The sequence below is a fragment of the Lutjanus erythropterus genome, chromosome 20 (assembly GCF_056507025.1).
Source record: "Lutjanus erythropterus isolate fLutEry1 chromosome 20, fLutEry1.hap2, whole genome shotgun sequence".
Lineage (NCBI taxonomy): Eukaryota > Metazoa > Chordata > Actinopteri > Lutjaniformes > Lutjanidae > Lutjanus > Lutjanus erythropterus.
Genome location: NC_139336.1, coordinates 4,027,517 through 4,043,914, shown reverse-complemented (window position 1 = coordinate 4,043,914; position 16,398 = coordinate 4,027,517). Strand labels below are relative to the sequence as shown.

The 16,398-nt window shown below is 38.6% G+C and overlaps 2 protein-coding genes across 2 annotated transcripts; both read left to right on the top strand.

Moving 5' to 3' along the window:
* Positions 1 to 465: 465 nt before the first annotated feature.
* On the top strand, positions 466 to 4,425 carry LOC146308052 (uncharacterized). Its single transcript, XM_084745777.1, has 2 exons — positions 466 to 1,557; positions 3,714 to 4,425. The coding sequence occupies exons 1-2, from the start codon at positions 1,015 to 1,017 to the stop codon at positions 3,885 to 3,887; spliced, it is 717 nt and encodes a 238-aa protein (XP_084601903.1). The 5' UTR covers positions 466 to 1,014; the 3' UTR covers positions 3,888 to 4,425.
* A 1,115-nt stretch (positions 4,426 to 5,540) lies between these two features.
* thap1 (THAP domain containing, apoptosis associated protein 1) lies at positions 5,541 to 15,380 on the top strand. Its single transcript, XM_084745776.1, has 3 exons — positions 5,541 to 11,591; positions 13,252 to 13,444; positions 14,788 to 15,380. The coding sequence occupies exons 1-3, from the start codon at positions 11,521 to 11,523 to the stop codon at positions 15,193 to 15,195; spliced, it is 672 nt and encodes a 223-aa protein (XP_084601902.1). The 5' UTR covers positions 5,541 to 11,520; the 3' UTR covers positions 15,196 to 15,380.
* The last annotated feature ends 1,018 nt before the right edge of the window (positions 15,381 to 16,398 follow it).

Genomic DNA, 16,398 nt, shown 5'->3' with positions numbered 1-16,398 from the left:
TGTACACCAAATTTTTTAAAAAAAAAGTGTTAATATTTCATCAACTAAAATATGTAAGACTGTGTCTATGGCTCAGTGTCTTTTCCTCTAAACTGTGATGGTGGCTCGTCTTCTAAAGTCTCCATAAGCTATGGCTGCCAAAAAAAAAGTCTTCAGGGAAAAGTGAGCATTTAATAGCTGCGACTCCAGACAGATTTTTTCCCCCCTAGCTCTTTTGATCATAAAGGTTGTAGACCTCTGGACTAGAGGGCAGTTTAGTATTTTATATATTGTGGTGTCATTATGTCTTCAGCAGCTATTCTGTTTTAATGGTTTTCATAATCATATACAGCTGTTTTAACATAATTGTTTAATTTCAGTTTAGTTTAGTTTTAGTCCACTTTCCACATTTAGAAATTGTCAGTGTTTGGACTGTTTTCACTGCAGACATATTGATATGAAATAGTGGGGTAAGCACAGGTTAACATACATAATAGCAACATCCTGGTTCTGTTTGACCTGAATGAAACTGAACATTAATTAGTATCACTGGTAACACCTGTTTACACTACTATTTCATGTCAAAATGGCTGCTGTGACAAAGGTCTATTAATAATGTTGGCTCTGAGTTTTATCAAGTGAGCAGCAGCAGTGGCTGCTCTCCGCCACAGGGGGCGTCTTCAATACTATATGCTACAAATCAGTCCAGCGAAGAAGAAGCTGGAGCAGCAACAACAACACAGCTAGTTGCACTGAAAAAGACCACCAGCGAAAGTATCCTTTTAATAGCCCGTAAAGCCTGCTTTAACACATGCAGACAGAACGTTTCCATGAGCAGAGTCCAAAATACATGTGCACGGTGGTGAATTCAGGCGCCATATTGTGTTTTTTAGCAGAGATATAACATGCAGTCGTTGTTGTGACGCGCAGACGAGAGGAGCTAACTAGCTGCACCGTTAGCTTGTTTACACTCAGTACCGTTTCTCTGGTCCGTTTTCTGTTTGATGTCACTGGGCCCCGGTACCGCGTGCAGACATGGAGAGCTTGTACAAGCGGAAAATGTTCGCGTCGATGCGGAAAACCAAGGTGGACGCGTCGAAGAAGCGGCAAATTGGCCTCCCCGCCTCCATCCTGGACGACAGTGACGAAGGCTCCTTCTCCTCCTCTTCGTCGTCCGGATCCCAGTCCGACTTCCACAGCTCTCCGGAGGACGACAGCGAACAGGAAGACCGGGACCGGAGCGACTCCGGGGCGACTTCCAGCGACGACAGCCGCTCGGTCACTCGCAGGAAGCGCTCGTTCCTAGGAGGCGACGACAGCTCCTCGTCCTCCAGCGGCGAGGAAGAGGAGGACGATGATGATGATGATGAGGACAGGAGCCAGCCGAAGAGGATGGTGCAGCCCAGGAAGCGGAGCAGGCTGCAGCGGCAGGACGAGTCGGACTCCGACCACGCAGAGGAGAAGCGGAGAGAGGAGGCGGAGAAGGCGAAGAGGAGGCAGAGACACAACAAGCTCCTGGCGCTGTCCCGGAGGATGAAGGCCCGGGTCCCCAGCCGGAGGAGGGGCCGCCTGAAGCAGGTACACTACACCTGCTGACCCCATCACTCACACACACACACACACACACACACACACACACACACACACACACACACACAGCCCCTTCACTAAGTCACCTTGTCCATCATGAGTTAGCTGTTAATCCACTGTACTGTTTGAATTAAAGGTTGGGCTAACTAAAGTTATTAAGTAAGTTGAATATTGATACTACTAATTTAAAGTAAAGATGAAATAACAGAGAAATGTGATAATATTAACCTAAATTCCCAGAGCTTAGGTCTTTTTGAAAGTTTGTATGACACCCATGTCTATGATGCATTATAATATTAACATACTTAAAATGAGAGCCTGACAGATATATCAGTGTATCAATATCAGTGATATTGGCCTACCACAGCGATATTGGTCTGCATCAGTATTGGCGTATATGTTGGCTGATATGAACACTTTTTGCAACATATTCAGCAAATTGTTTTTATTTTTAGCCTAAGTTTGGCTTTGTATTTGCATAGCCAGAATTTTATGCATATTAGATCCTTGAACTGATATATTGTGTTCTGTATATGTGTCTGTTTTTTATGTATAGTTATTCAAACCACCAGTGAAAGTTTACTGTTTCAGGTAATTTTGGACAGTAAAGTTTACTGTTATATATATTTTATTCTATACATCTGTAAATAGCAAATATTGGCTGATATAGCTATAACAGATTTTTATTTACTCCCCTTTATTGGCCCTTTTTTTCAGCCAATACCAATAGCCAGTAATTACCTGCTTGTCATGGCTGAAACTGATAATTGATAATGTCTCATTATTGTGTTTTTAAAAAGTAGTTGTTATAACCTGTTGTTTATGCACACCTGATGGTAAGAAAGGCTCAGATGTAGTGAGCCAAGATGAATGATTTAATATTCCACAAGTCTGACCAAGCCAAATCTGACATCACTATGACAACGAAAACAAAGAACAGTTCTGACTCTTCAAATGTTCATTAGTTTTTATATTGCAGTTCATGAAGAAACTTCACAAATATATTCTGACTTTCATAGAGCACTTTGGCTAAGAATTCAAATTAAATGCTTTGACATGATCTGTCAAATCTGATATTATTATAACCAGTATTTCTTGGCTGATGTACACCAAAATAGACCAATATAGCTAGGCAGGCCAATATCAACTGATAATTTATCATCCCCGATATTTATTGTAAACCCCTAATTTAAAAATTAAAAACTAAATTTACTCCAAGTGGTCGTTGCTTTAAGTAAATTAATAAAATTCCTGAGGTAATAGACAGATAAAATACATTACAAACTGATTATAAGTCACTATAAGAGCTCATTGTTTGCTTTCATTAGAGTGTAAAAAATAAAATCTGTGTAAGAAAAACAAACAAACCGGTATAAAATAAATTTATCTGTTTTATGGTTCATAACAGAAATGGAATACTCCAGTTTCACACAACATTTTGATTAGGGCTGCAGCCAATGATTGTCATTCATTTATAGTCATAATAATTAATGGATTAATAGTTGTTTGCTTATAAAATGCCCACAACCTAAAGATATTCAGTTTACTGTTATAGAGGAGCAACGAAACCAAATGTATTCACATTTAAGAAGCTGGAATCAGAGATTTCTTCTTTAAAAAATTACTCAAACCAGTTAATCGATTGTCAGAATAGTTAGTGATTGATTCAGTAATTCATTAATAATTGATTTATTGTTGTAGCCCTTGTTTTGATGATGAACAAATGATTGATGGTCATGTAAATTTTACAAATGTAAGGCTTCACAAAAAACATACTTGTAATACATTATAATAATTTTATAATGCATTAGAACAGTGATTATAATACATTATAAAATGGTTGTGATGTAGTACGTCTATTGAGAATCACAATACACTCATCCCTGCCCAAAAGATTTTCAGTAAGTGAGCAGCAGTAATGAAGAATTGTGATACTTGATCTTAAAAAATGTTCTTTAATGTGTTGTTTATTGTTATAAAGCATTATGAATATAAGAAAAGTATAACGCATTATAAGTATGTTTATAACGCATTATGGGCATGGACATCATAGAAGTTGTTACCATTTTTTTCTAACTTCTTTAATCCTCACTTTAAACTTCAAGCAGCTGACAATCAAATCAAAGTCTGGAATGTGTTTTCAGAGTGGGAGTGACGAGGAGGAGTCTAAAGAAGCTGAGGATGAGGCCGGTGTCGATGAAGACGGAGGCAGAGGAGAAAACGGCAGTAAGAAAGAGGCTTCCGAAGGCGACGATGGAGGCAGAGAGGAGGAGAAAGACAAGGAAGAGGAGACGGAGGAGGAGGAGGGGAAGAAGTAGGTCCGCATCATGATGGAGGAAAGAGAAGGAATTTGAATGTGATGAACTAAAAACTTCAACCGTCTGAACAACTGTTAGTTTGTACAGCTTCTTTTTCTCCCGCAGCATTTAAAGTGATACAAAAGAAGAGGTGGAGTTTCAAGGTTTCTGTGGCCATATCTGTTGCTCTGGAAACAGACATCGGTGACATGCACCAAAAAGACATACAGATCATTTGAACAGCCGTGCTGACCTGTTACAACTTGTATTTTGTGAAGGAAATGGATCCTGAAATGGGACACAGCCTCAAAATGATGCACAGAAAGTGGCTCATGGACACTTCATTCTTTGTTCAGTGTCACATGATCATTCTTACTGATCAACCCTTGCTGATGTACTGACATAAGTCAAGTCAAGTAGTTTTATTTATCTATCCCAAATTCACTAATCCCAGTTGTTGATCCAAGATAGATGTCATGTCACTCATGTTCCACTGGCAGTTACAACTTTTTACCAGAAGGTATTGCGGAAAACTGGTAGCTTATAATGTTACAATATTAGATAACTGGTCCTTGAAGGAGGGTGTCACTGATGGAAGCATCTACCTTTGTGGTTGTTAAAGCAATACTCACATCATATGAGGATGGATGGTAGGGAAAGATATCCATGTTAACAAGTTGCAAGCGTTCACATCATCAGACAGCTCAGCATGGTAATCATGGTTGTATGATTGCAGTGTTAGTCAAGTGAGGGTTAAAATGACCGTGCACTGACAATATAACATCATATCCAATTCAGATTCACCCAAACAATGTTTTTCAGCAGACAAAAGGTGCTTCTGTTTATTCAATAATCAGGTATTTCTAGTGCAGTGCCTGTTCGGGAGCCGAGTATTTCTGCTAGCATCATTGTTGGGGGTCATGCCCGTTTAGGCTGCATGACCAGCAAATCATTGTTTGACCATTGAAGTTTTGATACTGGTACTGGGTTGTTTCAGTTGATACCTTAAAGATATTGAGTACTGATACCCAGCCCTATTTGGTATCAAACCGATGCCAAAATTCTGAAAACGTGACGATACTTGTTTTTCTACTGTACTACAAATACCATGAATGGAATTCTTGCGGACCTGACAGGGCGAGTATATGCCTGTAAAGGCCTGCTGTGGATGTAGACCTGCTCGACTCAGTCCACAGAGCCCTTAAGTTCTGCAGCCGCTGCTGTAAAGAGCACCTGTTTATCCAGAGTTTATTAATAACAAACCTTTTTTCATATTGACTTCTTCCTTTTAGTTAGATGAGTGACAGCTGATACATCTAGAGCTACAGTGATTAATTGATTATGAATCGATTATCAAATTCATCACCAACTATTTTGATTCCTCAAGAAGAAAAGTCAAAATTCTCTGATTTCAGCTTCTGAAATGTGATTATTTTCTGGTTCCTTTACTCCTCCATGATGGTAAACTTAACCTCTTTTGGTTGACATTTGACGACATCCATTATGGAGCAAACAACTAATAGATTAATTAAGAAAATAATCAACAATGAAAATAATCATTAGTTGCAGCCCTAGATAGATCAAAGTTTTCAAAAAGGTGCAAGTTCCCAAGTCATAACTGCAAATTAAAAATTGATGTGAACCTGGTATAAGCTGTTGGGGCTAGCTATAGCTTACATGCTATCCCTGTAGAGCTAGCATAATGAGTTTATCTCACTGGAAGAAGTTTGAATACCTCTATTTGTGAAATTTTCTAGTGCTTTTGAGTCGGTGGATGAAACATTACAATAATTAGCAGCAGTGTCAAACATGCAGTATGTCACTGAGTGACTAGCTAGCTGTAAGGCTAGCTAAAAATACAATACCAGTATCAACACCAGTATCCTTAAAGTGATACTGATACCAATGGAGTCCTTCATTTGATGCCTTTTATTGAAGGCTCTTCTTTATGAAGAACGCTTGCGCTGATTGGCTGCAAGCAGAACATTTTTTTTGTCTAGATCTGGATACCAAAATGATTGAAGTTTTGATACCAGTTGGTACTGGGTTATTTAAGTACCAGTGCCAGCTCTAGCTTGCGGCGAGCACAGTGTGCCAAATATCCACAGTCTTTATTTTATTCTAACATTATTGGTTTTCAAATACCATTAAGAGGCGGTCTCTCTCAGTGGACATCAGTGACATGCCTTGTGACAGTATGATTTTAATTCAAGGTCCACTCACTGTTTTTTTCCAGGGCTTTCAACCGTATCTCAGTCTTCAGCAAATTGATCAAAAAAGGTTGTGGTCATGGTTAAAAACTCCACAGAGAAGTGGAATTTGAGTTGACCATAATCATTTTGTCACACTTCCCAATGACAAGAATGAACTTTGACGCTCAAATGAGCGACATACTGTTTATTAGATCAGCAGCAGCATACTCAGACTTGGCAGATGACGCGTAGATAAGAGTGGCCACTTTTTAATGTCCAGGCCGCTGCAGCTTCAGTGTTACTGTGAGCAGAGACACTCCTCCAGAGGCTTTATGTTCAGTGTGTCTTGTGTTTCTGCTGGAGGAAGAAGAGCAGAAACTGAAGCTGAAACTACAGAACAAGCATCGAGACACCGAGATGAGGAAGTGTTCCTTTAAATGTCAAAGATATCAGACTGTCTAGTCACGCCTCTAGCAGAGAAGTTAACTACAAGTCCCAGAGAGCATTGCTATAAGAAACATCCACTAAGAGAGCTTCATGTTGTTTTGTTCCTGATTGTAGTGTGAAAGCATTCTGAATCTGATGAATTCTGATTTCTCAAGTATGGATGGACAATGGCCTCTGAGGCTTCTGGGTACTGCAGTATTTAGAGACATTCAACATACCCAGCTGACAGCACTCAGATTCTTTTTGTGTGCATTTTTCTTCTATGTCAATTATTTTTTAGTTATAACAAGAGATTATATTGGATACTGTTCCTGCAAAGCAGACATATTTTATTTTTTGTGATCACTGTCTGACAGGCTCCTAACAGATGTCTGCAGAGGATGTAGACTAAATGATTTCATCCTGAACTGAAACACTTTTTATTGTACAGTAGCTTTTTATTTGTCACACTGTAGTTTTAAAGCAGTGTTTGCAGAAATGTCTGTATTTTTTGTTGGTAGTTCTGTCCATCTCTTCTGCAAGTTATAAGTACATTTGACTCAGCTGTCTTCCTCTGCAATGTGAGGATTTGCTGCTTTTCCTTGTTTTATATCATTTTAAACTGAATCTCTGTGAGTTTAGGACTGACACAAGAAGACACAAGCTTCATTGAGAGATCATAAACCAGGAGACCAAAAGTTCACGCTAACTTGATAACCATTTGGTGACTGTAAGATTCAATATACAGCTCCAGAAATGACCAAAGATGTTGCGTTTATTGAAAAAAATATAAAAATGGCTGAAAAATAATCTAAGAGTTTGCCGGTGCTTCTAACCCATTCTTGAGAATTGGGGCAAATCATATCCTACCAAAAGAAAAACTTAAAACAAAAAACATCAACCAACACCCTCCAATTTCTTGAGAAAATGTATTCTTTAAGGATTCATAAAATGTTGTGGTTTGCTTTAATTTTTTAAATTTCTAAACTTGCTCTGTGCCAGAAATCACTCTTGTCCCAGATGAGAATTCAGACAATTCTGTCAGAATTGTACAAAAACCTGATTTAATCAAGCATAAAAAGAGTTTGTTATACCCTGAGGACCCTTGTCTCATGCCCTTGTTTAAAAAGGCAGGAATACTAACTTTATTTTTTTACTTTTTAATAAATGTAATCACTAGGAGATTGGCCTGTTACAACATTTAACAGCCAAGGGTTTGATCTTTCAAAATATATTTCCCAGCGTAACTGAAGAGTAAAAATCAAGACCTTCTCAAAATATGGTTTTGTCCCAGGTCATAAGAATGAGTGCCTCACACAACCCAAAATTCTGTTATTGAAGTCATTGAACTGAAAATGTTCCAGTTAAATGTTCTCATAGCCAACAGAAAAGATGGAAAGAACTATTAAAAATAAGATTCAGACTATAAAAAAAACACTAAGAGTCATTTTTAATGTTTCAATGTCATCAGAGATTCTGGACATTTCTCTTAAATGCTGAAAGCATTTCATTTAATTTGGTCTGTCATTTTTGTAAATGTGAACATATAAATGTAACAGGAGAAGACATACAATGTTTCCTGTACTGTATATAGAATTTATTTGGGTAGCCCACCCAAAAAATTTCTTTGTACTTTTCTATTTATTTCTTCCTCTCTAAAGTCTGTCACAGTGCTGCATTCATGTGCTGATGTATAAACTGAACAAATAATGTTCCTAATCAGAAGTTTGCTCTTTTTAAATATTGCCTTCATTTCTTGTTTCCTTCCCTGCTTTCCTACCTCCCTTCAATCTGTCCTTCCTTCCTTTTTTTTTTCTTCTTCTGTAATGGCGTGTTTAAGTGCAGTCACATGAATCATGATTTGAGCCTGGTTTGCAGATTTCTGAGCTTTGACAACCACAAATAAGCTGTCAGCTGCTGAGAAACTGAGCTGTGAGCTGCTTTTTTTCTGTCCAGTTTTCAGTCTGCAGCTGCTCAAACTGACTGAACTGATTAGTGTTGAAGAGCCTTGTGGCCTTTTCTGCTTTTTTGGTTCAACTACTGGACTCAGTATGTTATATAAAATAGCGATGATACACACACAGAGGTCACAGTTACATATCAGTGCTGTGTATTTACTTGTTTTCTGGTGTATTTCTGGTCAGACAGATCTGCCCTGTTGAAAACACCTTTTATTAATAAAGTTTTTTTGACCAACAGCGTTTGTGTTCTGAATAATATCTTAACTTTGATAGCATAGAACTACATTTCCCATGACTCAGCCTGCCCCAGCTGCAAAATATTGCTCATGTGTTTTTATATGTGGAAACTGCATGACAAACAGTGCTGAAGCCTCAAGAGCCCTCATATAGGAATTTCATACAGTTGCAGAAAATATTAGCACCAATATTTGCACTTTTTTTAAATGGTGCAAATTTTACCATGTATGAAGTCTTGGCATGTTTGTGGTGCATTTCTGAACAGCTCATTGAAATCCTGAATGGGGAAGAAAGGTGATTTAAGTGACTTTGAACGTGGCGTGGTTGTTGGTGTCAGACAGGCTGGTCTGAGTATTTCACAAACTGCTGATCTACTGGGATTTTCACGCACAATTATCTCTAGGGTTTACAGAGGATGGTCCAAAAAAAGAGAAAATATCCAGTGAGCGTCAGTTCTCTGAGTGAAAATGCCTTGTTGATGCCAGAGGTCAGAGGAGAATGGTCAGACTGGTTTGAGATGATAGAAAGGCAACTGTAACTCAAATAACCAGTCGTTACAACCAAAGTATGCAGAAGATCATCTCTGAACACACAACATGTTGAACCTTGAAGCAGATGGACTACAGCAGCAGAAGACCACACCGGGTGTCACTCCTGTCAGCTAAGAACAGGAAACTGAGGCTACGATTCACACAGGTTCACCAAAATAGGACAATGGAAGATTGGAAAATGTTGCCTGGTCTGAAGAGAGTCAATTTCTGCCCCAACATTCAGATGGTCGGGTCAGAATCTGGTGTAAACAACATGAAAGCATGGATCCATCCTGCCTTGTATCAACAGTTCAGGCTGCTGGTGGTGGTGTAATGATGTGGGGGATATTTTGGATCCCTTAATACCGACTGATCATCATTTAAACACCACAGTCTACCTGAGTATTGTTGCTGACCATGTCCATCCCTTTATGACCGCAGTGTACCCATCTTCTGATGGCTACTTCCAGCAGGAAAACACAACATGTCACAAAGCTCAAATCATCTCAGACTGGTTTGTTGAACATGACAGTGAGTTCACTGTACTCCAGTGGCCTCTACAGTCACCAGATCTCAGTCCAACAGAGCACCTTCAGGATGTGGTGGAACAGGAGATTCACATCATGGATGTGCAGCCAACAAATCTGCAGCAACTGTGTGATGCTGTCACATCTGTATGGACCAAAATCACTGAGGAATGTTTCCAGCACCTTGTTGAATCTATGCCACGAAGAATTAAGGCAGTTCTGAAGGGGAAAGGGGGATCAACCTGATACTGGCAAGGTGAACTTGGCTGGTCAGTGTATGTAAACATGCCATTTGCTCACAGCATGTAGTAACTGGAATTACATATTGTTTCATATTTGTTACATACATATTAGTAAAAGTGTGTTTTTATTAGTAATTGTTACCACTCATCTATAATTTTTTCCTATTAACAATTTATAGACCAGTGTTTCCCAAAGGCCCATTGTCCCTGCTCCAACACACCTGATTCAAATGATCAGGTTGTTATCAGGCTTCTGTAGAGGCTTGATGATCAGCTGATCATCTGAATCAGGTGTGTTGGAGCAGAGAAACATCTAAAACATGCAGAACAGTTAGCCTCAAGGACCAGGATTGGGAAACACTGGTACAGACTCCCTTTCAATCACATGTGTGATGATGTATATCTGCATAGATTCTGCCCTCTGCTTGTGTTTCCCTACTTTTTCTCATTGTTTTCTGTGCTCAGGATATTTCAACAAGCCAAAAATTTGGTATTTGACCAGCTTTCAATAAACAATATTTTATTTTTAAATCTAAATCTGCCTTTGTTATTCCAAATTAATAATTTATGTGGAAAAAAAATTATGTTCATAAATAATTAACCAGAATAGTAGCACTTGTTTATGGAAATGAGACTTAACAGGAATCTTATATCAAAAATTTCAATGCAGGAGAAATTTAATGCCACCTACTTTTTCAAAAATAAGTTCTGAAGTAATGCTCCATGGTTTAACTTTTCCATGTACAGATTCTTTTTGTTTATATCACCCATTCTAGAGAATTTGGACCAACTTACTCTTCAATTAAAATATTTTAAAACACCAAACTCTTGACTATTAAACCTTGTAATGAGCCAACCTGTTTGTGATTAAATCTTTTATTAAATAGAATTTTTTGTGGCTGAGGACTTGAATGTTGTCAACTCCATCAGACACACAAGTCATAGTATTCTCATATAAAACACGTTGGAAACATTTAATGATTTTGTTGCATTAAATACAGGAAAATTTAATTAGCTTAATGATCAGAAAGTTTGATAGATTTTCATTCTAGAAAAAAAATACCATCATAATGTTGCCCACTTACAATTTCTGTGGATAATGTAATTTGTCTTTGTGATAAACAACATAAAATATAATTTACAACACAAAGTACAACACTTATTAGGTGCAATACTATTATTTTTTGTTGTTATTGTTGACGTAAAGTTATCTAATATATCCTTATGAGGATATTTTAAATGAATAGGATAGATTTAAAAAAAAGAAAAGCAAAACAAAATAAAGAAAACAAAAATCTATATGTGAATGAAAACTCTTTACTTTTTTGGCAGTCTTCCTCTGGTGGACACGAGATATTTCAGGAAAGCATAAGACGCGAGCTCAGCCAATCACATCCGAAAGCGTAGGTCACGTTACCCAAGTTGCGCCGCCATCATTGTTAGTGGCAGTGAAGCCTGCGTGGAGGGTGAAGAGAGGCACCAGCGGAGCTTCGTTGAGTATCAGTCCGGGTCGCAGTGAGTGTCGTCCGGCCAGCAGCCATGGTTCAGACGTGCTCAGCGTACGGCTGTAAGAACCGCTACCACAAAGACAAAGACATTTCATTCCACAAGTAAGTTAATTTCAACTGTGTATTTGTCACCTAGTTAGCATTAGCTGTCCAGACATGATGGATAAGCACTGTGAAGAGTATCAGGACAGAGTTCACCAGCCTGCGTTTACTAATGTGCCTCATTAAAGTTTCATTGCTCGTTATTAACACTACATGAGCGGTAGAGTTAGACACAAGATGTTTCTTGTGTCGGTAGATTTTACTGGTAAAATCGGCTAACACACAACTCACCAAGCACCATTTTACATTGAGAAATTGAAAGTGTTGAATCAAGTTCGTCTGCTAACCGCACAGTCCCGCTCTTCCAAAGTAACAAGTTAACATACAGCACGATTAGGGTGGCCGTACACACAGTCCTGTTTAAGATGTAATTAAAACTTAACCAATTAACTATTTCACAAATCTTCATATGCCGAATTTAGCACAACATAATACATGTTCGTAAATACACTTGGTGTTATGTTCTTCAACATGTTGCCTTATGCACAAATACAGAAATTTTAAAATCCACTGATTTTGAGTGGAGTTCGGTTACAGTTCTTCTTGTGTCGGCGCTTGTTGGCCGTCATGCTAATGTTAGCCCAAATAGAACAGGGTAAACATGTGGGGACCCTGTAGGTTTGGCCATGTGGGAGTGAGACAAGGTGATCCAAACTGAAGTCAATTAACAACGTAGGTTACAGAGCAGACAATTCAGTTCCATCTCAGTGTCATTTGGCTGTCTGCAGCCAGAGGGTCAGTGGTGAAAACTGCTGGTGAGAGGTTCAATTCCCTGTTGAACCCAGCAGCAGATAGAGCAAGGCACTGACATTCACTCAATAGATGAAACCTCTGTTAAAGTTAAGTTTTTTTGAACGGAGTTCTGTGTGCAGGACTACATGTCCTCTTCAGGGTTTATCATTAAAGGATTCCTCACAAGACCAGGCTGTATTTTGCAATTTTACATTAAGTTCCTCAATGAATTATTGATAACTATACAAGGAACTGATTCATATCCTGCTGATAATTGTTAAATAAATCCTACATAAGGGACAAATCCTGAGGTGATCAAATTTCATTTTAGAGCTGAATCTACATTTTATTGAAATCGCAATGGGGCCCACTGCAATTTTGAAATCGCAAAATTGTGCGTCAAAATATGATTAGTCAATAATCAGCTAATCGGTTGTGAAGAATTGGGTTGATCAAGTGAGATTGAATCAATATACTATGAAATAAAGATCTGAAATAACATTGTTTATGAACTTGCCCCACATGTTATCTGATATTCAAGTATGTGTTTATTATGAAGGCCTTTAGGTCTCAATTTGCTTCATAGGCTATGTAATGCTGCTGTCAGAGAATATGCAATATGTTGTGGAACTAAAGCTTTAATTGAGGAGGCACACACAGTACCACTGTAAATTGAATAGCATTGTGCTGCAGAGGTTTCCTGGTCTGTATGTCATATTTTACAGACTTAAAAATGCCTGTTTTTGCCACAGATGCCCACAGAAATCGCAACAAAATCATTTAAAAAGAATTTTCAATGCATATGAGAATAATGATGTAAAAAATATCATTCCCTCTAATATCGGACGTCATATCGCAATTGCAGACAAAGTAATTGCATTGTGATCATTTTTTAAAATTCTCTTCTTTTTGTTTGTTTTTTTCCCAGGTTTCCTCTGGCGCGTCCAGATGTTTGCGGTAAATGGGTGGCGGCGATGAGGAGGAACAACTTCAAGCCGACAAAGTACAGCAACATCTGCTCACAGCACTTCACCAAAGACTGCTTCAAGAGGGAGTGCAACAACCGAGTGCTGAAGGAGAACGCCGTGCCGTCGCTCTTCACCTTCAACCTCAGCATCAAGGTGAAACATCTCAGAGCTGTTCACACACATTTGATCGATAGAAGATAATAAACACAACACTGTTCTTTTTTAGTTCAGAACTCTTCATGAGTCTAAACTGGTTATTACGCAAGTGTTTACAAAGTGGAGATTTATGCATGACTAAATTAAAACAGGCTGCAACGCATAAACTGAAGACAAAAACAAGCGCTTTTATTGAACACACTTTGGCGGTGTGCCATTGAAGATGAAGATTACGTTACAGCCTCAACACTGGACCAGCTTCAAAAATTGCTCACACAAAACATGGGAAAATGAGGTCCAGGTGAAAAATCCTGAAATCACCCTTTAACTACCAAGTGTAACTGTTGCTAACTTAAATTATAAAATGAATTCTAGGTCATGTTCATATGTCACTTTTCTTGGCCTGTCTGCTAAGCTCTGATTGGTATATTGATTCTCCAGCTTGGGGAAACAGCTGTGAACTTAATAAACTCCAAACCCTAAAGTTTATCTTAGTTGATGCTCAGAAACTTTACTGTGAAAACAGTTTTTGATAACATCAACAGAGCTGGAGGACAATCTGGGATTTAAGAGAATCATAATAAAACAAGTTCAAGCTTAATCACAGCATTAGAAGGCTCCCATTGTCTTTATTTCAAAATAAGAGCATGCTGTTATAAAAGACTCAGTTCAATAGGATCAGGTGACAATAGGAGTTCATATAGGATTTCGATACCAAAAAAAAATAGTTTCAGAGACTTTGTTTCCTTGCATTCTGGTGACTTTTAAATAATGGAAATAACAAAATAATAAATACACTGCAACAGCTTTTTTATGTTGAGTACTTAGTTCTCAGGAAAGAATACAGAATAATTCATCCCTCTAGCATGAACATCTCATAAACTAATATTCATCAGTTTTCTTTTATTCATTTATTTTTTGACATAGACCCTAAAAGAGAATTGATGGAACAGATTTTACAAAATGTTTGCCCCTTTCCTTAAAGAATTTCATTAAGAAATGTGAATTCCTCTGATTTGATGTAGCTGTATTATTGTACAGATGGAAGCAGTAGGGTTTTATAGTATAGGGCTTATACACACTGTACAGTATCAGAAACGGGTTGTGATAATGAAAAGGAAAATGGTGTGAACATTTGTCATGAGAAATATGGAAGAATTTTGATCCCAGGAGGAAATGGTCAGAGGGCAATGAAAAACAGATGTTTGTATGACTCCAACTGAATGAACAAACCAATTCTTTACTTGTGGATGAGTGTTAACCAGGTAATTAAATCAGGTTAATTTAATGTAATCCAGGATTAGTTAAGCATCAGACCTTGTGTGTTTTTTGTGTGATAGTCGGAGTCTCTGGAGGATCCTTTCCCCTCAGATATCCACTTCCCCCTCTCTCTGCCCCTGACCTCTGAGCTGGCAGTGGAGGAGGAGGGGGAAACCGAGGAGGAGCCCGGGAGGAGCCTGCCCGACAACCGGGGTGACACGGCGGCGGTCTCCTGTGACCACAACTACACGGCAGAGGACTCCGCCCGGCAGAAGAAGCGCATCGAGCAGCTGGAGGAGCAGCTGGGGAGTCTCAGAAAGAAGCTGAAGACGACGCAGCAGAAGTGTCGGCGGCAGGAGAGACAGCTGAAGAGGCTGAAGGCGGCGTGCGAGACGGCCAGGACCGTCCGAGAGCCGCCGCCGGCATTCGGGGAGGGATACGTGATTTTACCCAAACACATCTACCACACACTGAAAGGCATTGAGTAACCTGGAGCAGAGAGAGGACGAACCAGTGTGGTCGAAGTGAGCGGCAGAGTAAAATCTGCTTCACATCGTCAGCAACTGTTAAAGAGCTGCTGAGCACAGCAGCAGACTCCCGAGCTGAGAGCTGAAGGACTCACACGTTCGGGAACGCAAATACAGGATGTGGAAAACTCCAGTCTGATTAGTTCCTTACATATCAGGGTTTTTTCTTTTTCCTTTCTTCTGTTTGGGCTGCAGTGAAATGACTTTGAGTCAACTCTCACTTTAAATGAATAGTTCAACACTTTGGGTTTGTTTTTAGTGGGAGTTCTGTGCTGAAACGATTTCCTGAAACTAGGGTTGGGTATCTGTTTGGGTTTTTCCAATTCAGGTGCTAAAACACTACTTTTAAAACCGCATCAGTGCCTGAACCGATACTTAAAAAAAAAAAAAAGAAACACAAAATGACGGCTGACAACGTTAGACAACGGTTTTTTTTTCATTGCTAAGGAAAATCTGAGCTTGAATTTGAACAGTGTACTAACTGTCAGCAGTTACAAATGTAATTAAATCGAAAGATAAATATATATATATATATATATATATAAATATATAAATATATATATATATATATATATATATATATATATATATATATATATATATATATATATATATATATATATATATATACACAAGTTCAATTTATTGTTCAGCCCTAATTGTGACTCTTACATTATTCTCAGTGAATCTATTCAAGTTGCTTGACTGTACCACAGAACTTTTCAGAAGGATGGGATAGTCCTCTGTTGATGCAGTAAAATAGCTGAAGATAAGATAAAAGACTCACTATCATTACGGTTATCTAGCTAACGTTAGCTCAGTGTTTCTGCTGGTAACATTTATTTGTGGTAATTCGCTGTGAAGAACGCAGGAGGATACTCAAAGAAACAGAACAGAGAATCTTTAAGAACCAAAATTGATGCACAGAATCAGGATTGTTAAAATCTAAACAATACCAATTCTAGTACTGGGTGGACGGATCAACTATTGCCCTTCAAGAAAAAGTCCCAACATGGAACTCCCCCTAAAATCACAAACTTTTTATAGAGGTTTTTTTGTGTGTGTAGGGACTGAACAAACCTCAGCATGTTAATCAGTGAGCTTCAGAGTGATATTAGGTGTATTTGTGAACTTCAGACAGAGCCAGGCTAGCCGTTTTCCCCC

What these genes read in the sequence shown, in the direction of transcription:
- LOC146308052 (XM_084745777.1), top strand. Translation starts at nt 1,015, where the DNA reads ATGGAGAGCTTGTACAAGCGGAAAATGTTCGCGTCGATGCGGAAAACC. An exon ending in GGAGGGGCCGCCTGAAGCAG is followed by an intron (nt 1,558 to 3,713) that starts GTACACTACACC and finishes ATGTGTTTTCAG; the next exon opens with AGTGGGAGTGACGAGGAGGA.
- thap1 (XM_084745776.1), top strand. Translation starts at nt 11,521, where the DNA reads ATGGTTCAGACGTGCTCAGCGTACGGCTGTAAGAACCGCTACCACAAA. An exon ending in AAAGACATTTCATTCCACAA is followed by an intron (nt 11,592 to 13,251) that starts GTAAGTTAATTT and finishes TTTTTTTCCCAG; the next exon opens with GTTTCCTCTGGCGCGTCCAG. An exon ending in CCTTCAACCTCAGCATCAAG is followed by an intron (nt 13,445 to 14,787) that starts GTGAAACATCTC and finishes TTTGTGTGATAG; the next exon opens with TCGGAGTCTCTGGAGGATCC.